At 41.1% G+C, this 14,317-nt stretch overlaps 1 protein-coding gene across 4 annotated transcripts in view; it reads left to right on the top strand.

Moving 5' to 3' along the window:
• The window catches only part of LOC119577715 (flavin-containing monooxygenase FMO GS-OX5-like), an 18,038-nt gene extending 4,386 nt beyond the window's left edge, over nucleotides 1-13,652 (top strand). For all 4 annotated transcript variants that reach the window (XM_037925268.1, XM_037925270.1, XM_037925271.1 and 1 more), the window contains exons 4-8: nucleotides 4,095-4,228; nucleotides 4,572-4,749; nucleotides 7,061-7,211; nucleotides 10,388-10,551; nucleotides 12,862-13,652. In XM_037925268.1, coding sequence (XP_037781196.1) covers nucleotides 4,095-4,228; nucleotides 4,572-4,749; nucleotides 7,061-7,211; nucleotides 10,388-10,551; nucleotides 12,862-13,173 — 939 coding nt within the window. In that variant the 3' untranslated portion in view covers nucleotides 13,174-13,652. The remainder of the gene's footprint in view (nucleotides 1-4,094; nucleotides 4,229-4,571; nucleotides 4,750-7,060; nucleotides 7,212-10,387; nucleotides 10,552-12,861) is intronic.
• The last annotated feature ends 665 nt before the right edge of the window (nucleotides 13,653-14,317 follow it).

Here is a 14,317-nt window from a genome sequence, read left to right as displayed (position 1 = left end):
AAAGTGTACTAGCAGCAGAAAAAGTATCACATACAGGATTTCTTTTTCAATTTTTTTCCATGATTTTGTTTACCTTCCTTCTTGACAGATTGTCTTTACTTGTTTAATATGGCCTACATTTTCTTCTTCATCTTCTTTCTTTTTTTCTTTTTTTTTCTTATATTATATTGTGTCTTGTGATTATTATTATTATTTTTTTAGAAATAGTATTTGAAGCAGAATAATTTCAGTTCATTAATTACACAATTATGAAACATGTAATTCAGTAATATATTAGTATCCTTATCAATCTTTTTAATCAACCTTTTTTTGTAATTTCATAGCTTTAGACACTACAACATGGAAATAAGGATACATGTGATACCTTGTGTGATACATACAACACCAGATATAATTGAAATCATTGCTTAACAAAAGAAAATAATAATAATAAGGTAATAATAAGGTAATGATTGTACATAATAGTGATGCTTCTCCAGACCAGCTAACCATAGATCACATGCATAAAACAGCTTCTACTTTTTAAACCATTGCTGCAAGGTACATGTATTATTGAATGCAGCATTTATATATATACATACATATATATGTGTATGTGTGTGACACACACACACACACAACACACACACACACACCACACACACACACACACACACACCACACACACACACACACACACACACACAACACACACCACACACACACACACACCACACACACACACCACACCACCACACACACACACCACACACACACACACACACACACACACACTCACACACACACTCACACACACACATCTCACACACACATCTCACACACACATCTCACAACACCATCTCACACACACACACACCACACACGCACACCACACACACACCACACACACACACCACACACATCTCACATACACACCACACACATCTCACACACACACCACACACACACCAACACACACACACCACACACACCACCCACACACCACACACCACACACACACCACCACACACACACACCACACACACACCAACACAACACCACACACCACACCCACACACACACAAACACACCACCACACCACACACACACACACACACACAACACACAACAACCACACACACAAAACACACACACACACCCACACCACACACACACCACACACACACACACCACACACCACACCACAAACAACACACCACACAAACACAAACACACACACCACACAACACACCACACACACACACACCACCCCCACACACCACACACACCCACACACACACACCACACAACACCACACACACACCACACCACCCACACCACACACACGCACCACACACCAGCACCACACACACCCACCACACACACACCACACACACAACCACACACACACCACACAACCACACCACACCACACACCTACCACACCAACACCACTACACACCAAACCACACACACACATCACACACAATTCACACACACAACACACCACACACACACCACACACACACACCACACACACACACACACCACACACCACCACCCCACACACACAAAAACCCACACACCCACACACCACACACACAACCACACAAACACAACCCCACAACACCCCACCCACAACACACAACCACACACACACCACACGCCCACCACACACCCCCCCACAACACCACACACACCCCACACACACACACCACACCACACACACACCCACACACACACCACCCCCACCACACACACACACCCCCCACACACACACCCACACAAAACACACCACACCCCAAAACACACCACACACACACAAACCCCACACCCCCAACCCCCACCCCACCACCACACACACACACCACAAACACACACACCCACACACCCCCCCACACCACACACACACCCACACCACCACACACAAAACCCCACCCACACACACCAAAACCCCCAACCACACACCACACACCCCCCCAACACCACCACACCACACACCACAACCACACCACACACCAACCACCCACACACACACCACACACAACACAACACACACCCACACACACACACACACACAACAACCCCACCACACACCAACACACACCCCCACACCAAAACACCACACCCGCACCACACACACCCCACACCACACACACCCACCACACAAAACCACACAAAACACCCCACCCACACACCCACCACACCCCACACACAAAACACCCCAACCCCACCCACCCCCCCCACACACACACACACCACACACACACACCACACACACACCACCCCCACCCCACACCACCCCACACCACACACCCCACACCACACCACACACCACACCACCACACCACACAACACATACAAAAACCACACACACCACACACACACCACACACACACACAGACCACACACACACCCCACCACACACCCCACACACACAAAACACACACACACACCCCAACACACACAACACACCACCACCACACACACACACCCACACCCACAACAAACCCCAAACCACACACACACAACACACCACACACACACCACCCCACACACACACCACAACAAAACACCACACAACACCCCCACAACCCCAACACAACCACACCACCCCACCACACACCCACACACCACACCACCCCACACACACACACACACAACCCCCCCACACCAACCACACACACACACACACACACCACACACACACACACACACACACACACCACACACCCCCACCACAACACACCACACACCACACGCACACCAACGCACACCAACACACCACCACACCACACAACACCACCACACACACACCACATACCCACCACACACCCACCACACCACCCACCACACCACAAACCACCACACTACACACACACAACCAACACACACCACACACACCCACACACCAGCACACACGCGCACCACACACGCGCACACCACACGTGCACACCACACACGCACACACCACACACGCGCACACCACACACGCGCACACCACACACCACCACACACCACACCACACACACAACCACACACACACCACCACACACACACACACACCACACACACACCACACACAAACACACCACACACACACACCACACACACACCACACAGACACACCACACACACACACACACACACAGACACACCACACACAGACACACCACACACACACCACACATACACAAACACACACCACACAGACACACCACACACACACACACCACACACAGACACACCATACACACACACACCATACACACGCACACAACACACCCACACACACGCACACCACACACACAAGAACACCACACACACACATGTACACCACACCACACACACACACACACACACACCACACACACACCACACACACAAACGCACACACCACACACACACCACACACACACACCATACACACACACACCATACACACACACACCATACACACACACACCATACACACACACCATACACACACACACACCATACACACACCATACACACATACCATACACACACACACCATACTCACACACACACACCATACACTCACACACACACACACACACACACATACACAATTAACACACACACACACACACACACATATCTATCTATCTATCTATCTATCTATATATATATATATATATATATATATATATATATATATATATATATATATGTGTATATATATTGTGTGTGTGTGTGCACGTACGTGCACATAGATGTTTCCACATGCAATTAGCCAATAAGGAGCCAGTTAGTATGCCTATGTAACCTTTTGTTATTCACCCTTTCTTTGAGTGTTCAGGATTTTTTTTCTAATAGTACTAATGGCAATAAAAAATGTCTCTTTTTAAATTGATGATAAGGGTGAGCAGGGAAGAGAGAGAAATAGTAATTGGTGACTAAGCACTTTGTGGAGCCATCTAAGCGTATAAACAATGAATAAATAAGCACCACAGTGGACACTGGATGTGTTTTGCCATCCTGGCCTCGGTGGGTTAAAATGGTCAAAATTTACCACCCTAGACACATCATTCCTACAAGCAACTGATTATGGCTTACTGTACCTAAAGCCTCTCTCTCAAAATTTATTAACAGTTCAATCACCATGTAGAAGAAGTAAAACCTATAATCAAGGACCATGGCCCCCCTTCCTGGTCCATTAAAGTAAAAGACCTGAACTCCGGAGAATTCTCAACTACTGTTTGTGACGCACTCCTTGTTTGCAATGGGTAAATCTTTTCTATGTGCTGTACCTTAATTAAAGATCATAATAATTTTTGTTTTGATAAAGAATAATATGTTATTGTTCTGTTCTAATTGTCATCTAAGGAATGTTAATATTCAATCTGGATTTCTAGTTTTTCTCCTCCTTGCTGAATTATTTCCTATTTAAAAGATGCATGAACTACTACATCTCAAAAATTTCAACAAATTGTTTCAAATTATGTAAAATCATTATATCTCAGCACCTTAGGAAACCTTTTACTCAGAAACTCTATAGGCTTTCTAACTGCTCAGCTTTATTAAAGGACCATTTATTTATTTATCATTAATAACTTAATACCCTTTCAGCCACTACTCTGTCCCACGATTCCCTGTCATCAAGGATATAGAGAAATTCAAAGGACGCCAGATACACAGCCACAATTACCGAGAACCCTCTCCATATGCTGGAAGCCGAGTGGTTGTGCTGGGTGCATCAGCGTCCGGTCTTGATATTATGCTTGAGCTTGCTCCATATGCCAAAGAGGTATATAACTAATACTGATTAAGAGTTCATTTTGTCTGGCAGTGATTTGGCACTATGGATACAAAGCAGAAAGAAACATGAAATTTTGTTTTGTTTTTAAATTAATTTCTGTTGTTACTGCATATAATTTTCTGTATTCATCTTATTTATGCTGAATATTTGAAATGTACTTACATTGATCTTGTTTTTATGTTTCTTTAAATTAGCATAACACTGAGTAATACAGACAGTGAATCTTATTAGAAAAAAATCAAGCTAAAATAATTGAGGTTATCAAAATACTAATATTAAACTTTTAAGGGGCTATATTTCATGTCAACTGGTTCCAACAAATCACATTCATAATCTGCAAGAAAATGTATCCAAAGTTTGGTCATGTTACTTTTGAACCAGCACCAGGATTTTCATTTTGTTCTTTTTATGAAATTTAGATTTTGTACTTTTTTAATTCAAAATATGTTCAGTGGCTCAGTGGGATTAAGCACCAAAGAACTGATCTAATGTAGTGTTCAGGAACCTCTGATGATTCTTCTTCTTTTAACTGTAGGTTCATGTCTGAGCCGCCGTTTGTTTCGTTGATGATTATTCTTCTTTTAACGGTAGGTTCATGTCTGAGCCGCCTTGGTCACAGCATGATACTTAATTGTAGTTTTCATGTTGTGATGCTCTTGGAGTGAGTATGTGGTAGGGTCCCCAGTTCCTTTCCACGGAGAGTGCCGGTGTTACCTTTTTTAGGTAATCATTCTCTCTATTTTATCCGGGCTTGGGACCAGCACTGACTTGGGCTGGCTTGGCCACCCAGTGGCTAGGTAGGCAATCAAGGTGAAGTTCCCTGCCCAAGGGAACAACGCGCCGGCCGGTGACTCGAACCCCCGAACTCAGATTGCCGTCGTGACAGTCCGACGCTCTAACCATTCGGCCACCGCGGCCTTGACGATCATGGGCTTCCATGATTTTTCTTGGCAATTTAGAGCGGTGGGCTTGGGACCAGCACTGACTTGGGCTGGCTTGGCCACCCAGTGGCTAGGTAGGCAATCGAGGTGAAGTTCCTTGCCTAAGGGAACAATGTGCCGGCCGGTGACTTGAACCCTCGAACTCAGATTACCGTCGTGACAGTCTGGAGTCCGACGCTCTAACCATTTGGCCACCGCGGCCCCATATTTAAATATATATACATATTTAAATATATATATACATATTCATATATATATATATATATATATATATATATATATATATATATATATATATATATATATATATATATATACACATATTCAGATTTATACTTACGTGGTTACAAATGTTACCCTCTGATGATTAGGACCCTATTATTCCTAGCACAACTGTCACGACGGCAATCTGAATTTGAGGGTTCGAGTCACCGACCGCCGCGTTTGTTCCCTTGGGCAAGGAACTTCACCTTGATTGCCTACCTACCCACTGGGTGGCCAAACCAGCCCAAGTCAAGTGCTGGTCCCAAGCCCGGATAAATAGAGAGATTGATTACCTAAAAAGGTATCACCGGCACTCTCCGTGGAAAGGAACTGGGGACCCTACCACGTACTCACTCCAAGAGCATCACAACATGAAAACTACAGTTAACCCATAATTGACGGGTAGCATTCATAGTGGCCTGGGCCTCGCTGCCGGGGGCTTATATCGTCGCCCGAGCATGCGCGACCACTCATGCCAAATACCAGCATCCCATGCATTTTCTTCGTAATACTACGAAGATATGTTGTATTTTCAATTTTCATTATTTTTTACAGTCTCTACTTGCCAAACTTCCTTATAAATCGAGACTGAAGGGCATTTTTGTTGTTATATAGACTCCATAGTTGATCATTATTCGGTCTATAGTCCGGAGTTGAAATTGTCATTGTTGCATTTTTTTTGTTTGTTGCATGGTAAAAATGAGAAAGTGTTAGAACCGACTTAATCACACTTTCACTGGCAAAAAAATAATCTTTTGCCGTGATTGTAACAAAAAAAAACTCATGGCATGTCCATGCATACTCTATGGCATGTGCGTACATGCCCCCGGCAGATGGTCCCGCCATTCCATGGCATGTACGTACATGCCACCCATCGGCAATGGGTTAAGTATCATGCTGTGACCACGGCGGCTCAGACATGAACCTACCGTTAATATAATTCCTAGCACGCTGGGGGAGGTGGTAACCTCTAGAACCTGTAGGTGGGGTGTTTCCAATTTCTACCTACCTCATTTGTTTCAAATAATTGGAAGCCCATATAATTTTGTAGTTCTCATCAGTTACAACATTAAGAATCTTTTTTTCATTTCCAGATTTTACTGTCGCATAATTTGCCTGTACCAATCCCATCCAAATTGCCGTCCAATGTCCGTCAGGTGTGTGGCGTGGTGGCAGCCTCTGAGAATGGGTTTATTTTTCGAGATGGAACTTCTGCCGAGGTTGACATTATTTTGTATTGTACAGGTAAGTAATGTTATTGTATCTTCTTCTTTTAACAGTAGGTTCATGTCTGAGCCACCGTGGTCACAGCATGATACTTAATTGTAGTTTTCATGTTGTGATGCTCTTGGAGTGAGTACGTGGTAGGGTCCCCAGTTCCTTTCCACGGAGAGTGCCGGTGTTACCATTTTAGGTAATCATTCTCTCTATTTTATCCGGGCTTGGGACCAACACTGACTTGGGCTGGCTTGGCCACCCAGTGGCTAGGTAGGCAATCGAGGTGAAGTTCCTTGCCCAAGCCGGTGACTCGAACCCTCGAACTTAGATTGCCTTCGTGACAGTCTTGAGTCCGACGCTCTAATGTTATTGTATATGTACTTGTATTTCTTAGATATAATGAAAGAAGTGAGGATTAAAAGGTGGATTTTATATCATGAAGAGATTTGGTGTGGTTTTGTTTGGTTTCAAAATGGGTGCAGTATTCATCTTTGCTTTCTTTTCTTGTAGATCTACTTTTATCTCTTTTCTTCACAGTCTTTTCTGCTCTTTCTCTTTTCTTCTCTTTCTTTCTTGTTCTTTTCTTCTCCTTCTTGCTGTTACTTTTCTTACATTTTTATCCCCCTTCTCTCTCTGTCTCTCTCTGTCTCTCTCTGTCTCTCTCTCTCTCTCTCTCTCTCTCTCTCTCTCTCTCTCTCTCTCTCTCTCTCTCTCTCTCTCTCTCTCTCTCTCTTCTATATCTCTCAAAAAAAAAAAAAACATGCACACACACACACACACACACACACACACACACACACACACACACACACACACACACACACACACACACACACACACACACACACACACACACATATACACACGCATATTTTGCTGTGATTGTAACAAAAAATAACTCATGGCATGTCCATACATACACTATGGCATGTACATACATGCCCCCGGCAGATAGTCCCGCCATGCCATGGCATGTGCGTACATACCACCCATCGGAATGGGTTAATAGACACACTTGCACACACACACATACAAACAACTTTGAAAATAGTCCATTATAAAGGCATACAGCTATGATGGGGATAGCTGTCACTGGTGTGAACGCCGCGTGAGCTGTGACAGGGTATACCCAGGCCTGGCATGACAGGCAGGTTGTCTCTCTCTCTCTCTCTCTCTCTCTCTCTCTCTCTCTCTCTCTCTCTCTCTCTCTCTCTCTCTCTCTCTCTCTCTCTCTCTCTCTCTCTCTCTCTCTCTCTCTCTCTCTCTCTCTCTCTCTCTCAAAAAAACACACACACACACACACACACACACACACACACACACACACACACACACACACACACACACACACACACACACACACACAACACACACACACACACACACACACAGCACACACACACACGCACACACACACACACACACACACACACACACACACACACACACACACACACGCACACACACACACACACACACACACGCACACACGCACAGTTACACATACTGATAATAAAAACACAATAAAAAAAAATATGCACACTTTTACATTAATAGACGCACTTGCACACACACACACACACATACAAACAACTTTGAAAATAGTCCATTATAAAGGCATACAGCTATGATGAGGATAGCTGTCACTGGTGTGAACGCCGAGTGAGCTGTGACAGGTATACCCAGGCCTGGCATGACAGGCAGGTTGTCCATAACAGCTATAGGCATACCCATCTGTATGAAGTTTAGGTTTAGTACTGTACATGGGGGTTGTGTAAATGAACAGGGAATGAGGGGAGCCTACATTCCAATCAGAGAGCCATGTCAGCCAGTCAGGTCTTTGCAAGGAGTCAAGAGAAGCGCCTGCTGGTGAGAGAGCTAGGATGAGGCTGTGGACCTGGTGTGACCCAACCTGAGAAGTATGTGGAGCTCCAGGTTGTGGGTCGTACTGCTACATTGCATTAAAATTATTTGCTCTTTTACCATTTTCCAAGGTTTATATGTTATTTATTATTCTGTATTTCTGTCTCCACACCTCTTTAACATATATTCTGAAACAATTATGAGAGGTGCTCTAGAGAATTTTGAGGGAACTGTAGATGGAGGATACAAAATATCAAATCTAAGGTATGCCGATGATATAGTTTTGATTGCCAGCAGTATCACTGAACTACAACAGCTACTACATAAAGTTAGAGAAGCAAGCGAAAAGGCTGGCTTGTTTCTTAATGCCAAGAAAACTAAGATCATGAAGATTCAATGATAACCGGCAATGAACAATGATGAACATGTTACAATCAATGGAATGGTTGTGGAAAATGTGATAGAGTTCACTTATCTTAGAGCTGTTTTAACTAATACATATAATGATTCACTGGAGATAAAAAGAAGAATTACCATTGCCAAAAACGCCACAGTTGCTCTCAATACATCTGGAAAGACCGAAGCATTACCTTATGGACAAAGCTGAGGTTATTGAACTGATTAGTTTTCCCAATTGCATCATATGGTTCTGAGTGTCGGGTGCTGAAGAAGATAGACAAGAAAAAGATCACTAGTTTTGAAATGTGGTGTTACAGACGAGTACTACGTATTAACTGGACAGAGAAGAAAACGAATGATGAAGTGCTGAGAAAAATAAATTGTAAAGACCAGCTGTTGGACATCTTAAACAAAAGGAAATTAAAGTTTATTGGTCATATGATGAGAAGTAAGAGTATTGAGAAAAACTTGCTGACAGGGATGGTGATAGGAAACAGAGGAAGAGGCAAACCGAAGACAAGACTGAGCGACAACATCAAAGATATTTGCGGGCTGTCGATGGTACAAGTGGAAAGAAAAGCGCAAAATCGAGTTGAGTGGCGAAGGATGGTGGAGAGGTCCACGGCTGCTCAAACATGAGCATACCGTTATTGATGATGATGATTATTCTGTATAATGATGGTAACAGACCATATCCCCATTGATAGTGTACAACTCTGTGCAATTAAAGTATCAATACGTAGCATACTTTTATTTGTGTCAAATTTTCTCATGACCACATGTCACCTGGCCCCCTCAGCAAAATTTTTTTGTGACATGACATTCATATCACTCAGATCCATTGGGTTAACTAAGTGGAAGGGCTTTACAAGAGTAAAAAGTGAGAGTAAGAGTGATGAAATTACAAATAAGGCTATACTCAGGCATACTTATTATTACAGGTTATGAATACACCTTCCCCTTCCTTAACAAGGACTGCAATGTCATGATAGAGGACAACGTTGTGAAGCCACTTTACAAGCATCTGATACATTCCATGTTTCCGTCGCTGGCTTTTATTGGCATACCATTCCAGATATGTCCTTTCCCGTTGTTTGACTTTCAGGTGAGTGGGATCGGTTTTCTTTAGGTTGCATTATTTAGGTTCCTTGAAATGCTTAAAATCTGAATTTTTTCTGTGTTCATATCATTCATTTGTAAACTTGTTTTGATACAATCTTTTGCAGCAATTTGTCAAGGAAAAGCCCTTTTTTAGAGGCAGGTATAATAAAGTATCCCCAAAGCAGGGAGAGAAGTGTTATAAGAGACAAATATCTAATCTGTTGTTGTTAGCTTGTGTCTATTTATCCATATCAGATTCATAGCTATTAAAGGTATTTTGAAGTGGAAATATTTTTGGCATTTTTTGAGCACTCTGTCAAAATTCCAGTCGTTAATAGGAGTGGGGGAAGTAGTCTCCTTTTTATCAAAGAATCTTCAGATGTTAGCATTCCATAAAAAAGCATCAACTCGTATTTAAGTGAAAGCACAAAGAATTTTTTTTTTTTTAAATGTAACATATGAGATGTGACAGGTTCTTCATCATAGCAGCACAGGTTCAATGAATTTGAAAAGTAGAGCAGCAGGAACAGACTCAGCAGGATTCAAAGTTTCTAGTTTCTCTAAGTAAAAGGTTTAGAATTCAGATATAAGAAACTTGATGAGCAGGCTACTTGAGAAGACCTGGCAAAAGGTTTCTTGAAGTGTCCTTTAGTTACTGTCTGTTGTGGAAGTTTAATTGATAAAGATTACAGGGAAAGTAGACTTTGGTCATTTTACAGTTGGGTTATTGAGTTATAGATGCATTATTTTCCGTGAATACGATAGGTGGAGTCATTCACGGAGTCATTCTTGTGAAAAAAGTGTGTCCATGCTGATTGCATTTGTGATTGTGCATTTCTTCTAGGTATTTGTCATTTGTTTTTGTCTGACTGTCTGCCGACACAGGTAATACAGATTTCAACTTACAGACATTACACAGAGATTCATAATACCTTTGCTTGTATAGATCCAGACTGAAAAAATAATCTCAAAATATGTGAATCCAAGGTATGATGTTTTTAGATTAAACCCAACAACCTGTTACCTAATTAATTCTGAAGTAGTTGTCTAGTCATTCATTTTCTTTCTTACTTCAGCAGAGAAATGGGCATTTCTATGTCATGAAAAAGAAGTTTCTGTTCATTTATATATATATATATATATATATATATATATATATATATATATATATATATATATATATATATATATATATATATATATACATTTTTTTTTTTTTAAATCAAAAGGGGCTATTCATGAGATATGTAGGAAATTATATACTATCAGCATTATCAAAATTAAATACATATATAAATGTTTAATGGGAACAAACTTTAATAAACTTGGACTCACTTGTTTGCTTTCACATCCACCATCTCTCTATCATATTCTTTCCTTTCATCCTTCTCTTCTCTCTATCAATCTTTCCATCCGTCTATCCAGCTTTCCATCCTTACATGTGTTTGTATATAGGTCTAGTTATGTATCTGCTGGTATATCCATCCATTCATCTATCCGTACATGTCTCTGTCCATCTATATAGCTATCTATATTTATTTGTCCATTCATTCATTCATTCTGCTATTTGTCCATCTATCCTCCTTTCCTTTGTCCTTCCTTCTGTTTATCCATCCTTCCTTTCTTCCATCCTTCCTTTCCTCCCTTCCTTCCTCCCTTCCTTCCTTCATTCAGTCATTCCTTCCTTCCTTCCATCCTTTCTTCTTTCCTTCCATCCTTCATTCCTTCCTTCCTTCAATCCATTCATCCTTCCTTCCTTCCTTCCATCATTAAATCCATCCATCCTTCTTTCCTTCATTCCATCCTTCCTTCCTTCCTTCCTTTATTCCATCCTTCTTCCTTCTTTCCTTCCTTCCTTCCTGCCTTCCTTCCATCCATCTATCCTTTCTTCCTTCCTTCCATCCTTTCCTCATTCTTTCCTCCCATTCTTCCTTCCTTCTTCCCTCCCTCTCTTCCTTCCTTCCTTCCTTCCTTCCATCTGCTCAGCATCCAGCCAGGAAAGGAGCCCTTCAGCTATTTTTTGTATTCCATCCCATAGTCATGAAGTATGAGGAAAAAAATGGTAAAAGCCTATTTTCAACTTGTGTCATTAGTAGGGTGATATATTCAAAGGTTTTGTGTGTATTATATGTATGCAAGATGGATATTTTTCCATTCTTTGCTTTTATTAACAAAAAATTATATTGAGACATCTCTTAGGAATTCATAAATAAACCCTTTAAGATCCATTCCACATACAAACAACTAAACAACTGCAAAACTAATCCAGTTGAAATAGAAAACATATAACTACATATCTTTCTTTTCTTTGTAGGTCCAGTTCTTTTTAAAAACAGTTACAGGGGCATATGCCTTACCCAGCAAAGAGGAGATGAATGAATTTGTCCAGAAAGATTTCGAGGGCCACTGCAACTTTGGCCAGCCATCCAAACATTTCCACAAAATGGGAAGCATACAATGGCCCTATAATGATCAACTTGCTCAGATGTCCGGAATCGCCCCTCTTCCCCCTGTTGTTTCCAAGCTGTACAAAGCCGTTTCACATAGTAGGCAGAGCATGCTTATGTCATACAAGACTGCTAGCTATAGAATAACAGGGCTGACTTCCTTTGAACGTGTGAAGTAGCATATGGCACATACAGGTTATTATCATTATTATATATGTATGTTTATAAAGAATTTTTAGGTGAATATGCAGATATATAAAGAAAACCACTTGTAAAAGCATTTTGAAAATGCTCTTTTTTTACATTTGCTTTATTATCTCTCTTTTCATCATTATATCTCTTGTTGAACTGCTAATTAATGTCTTCTTTAAGGGAGTTCTTACTATGTTTAACAAGGAAGCTTTAACAGAATTAACACAGTTAATTATTGTCATAGAATTAAAATGTTGTACATAGTTTTCTGCCTTCAGAATGTGGTATTATATAAGTACATAGACATTATTTTGAGGGTTAAGGGGCCATCATGAACATGGCCAAAATCAACAGTGTATACATTTCTGTAAAGTTACACCTCCCAGATATATCCATTAGGCTGTGATAATGTTTGGCAGTGTATATTTAGTCTCTGAAATAAATATTTTAGGGGTTATGTTTGAAATTGACTTTTTACAATATGTCCTGTTGTACTGATGTGATTTACACTGTTCATAGTTGGTATATATATATACACATAACATAAAAAAAATTGAAGTGTTATGAGTTCACAATTATATAAACCTTGATAAATTTACAAGCCTTGGAAGTGTCTACAAATTTACTTTGAAGTATGAATTTTGGTAATTATTCCAAGACAAGTGTATTACATAACTTTGTGCAAGCTTTATTTCAATAAATATTATTCTTTATATTTATTTCTAAAGTTGTAAGGTAGATTGAAAAATGGGGCACAGCACAGACTGAAAATGAGTTACTTCTATCAGCCTGGACCAAACTGTCACTAACAAGGTAGTAGACTGAATACTTGATAGCTCCTTGATGCCTGGTGCTGATTTACATGGGCTTCCATAAACCACTTTCCCTTCCCTGCTACAATAAACCCATGAGTTCGTGCATGTGTGTATGCCTGCATATGTGTTTGCATGATTATTTTATATATTTTATTTTTTGAATTATTATTTTTTTCCTTTGAAACACTATGCTCATATGAATGATAGAGCAAGAAATAGGCTCCAGGTATTTGTGGCACAAAAAGATGTTTTGGGCAAAGACAGCATTATTATCAGTATAATATGATGGAAGACAAAACTGAATTAACCGAAGTCT

This window comes from Penaeus monodon, chromosome 10, assembly GCF_015228065.2.
Source record: "Penaeus monodon isolate SGIC_2016 chromosome 10, NSTDA_Pmon_1, whole genome shotgun sequence".
Lineage (NCBI taxonomy): Eukaryota > Metazoa > Arthropoda > Malacostraca > Decapoda > Penaeidae > Penaeus > Penaeus monodon.
This window is presented reverse-complemented; position numbering and strand designations above follow the sequence as displayed.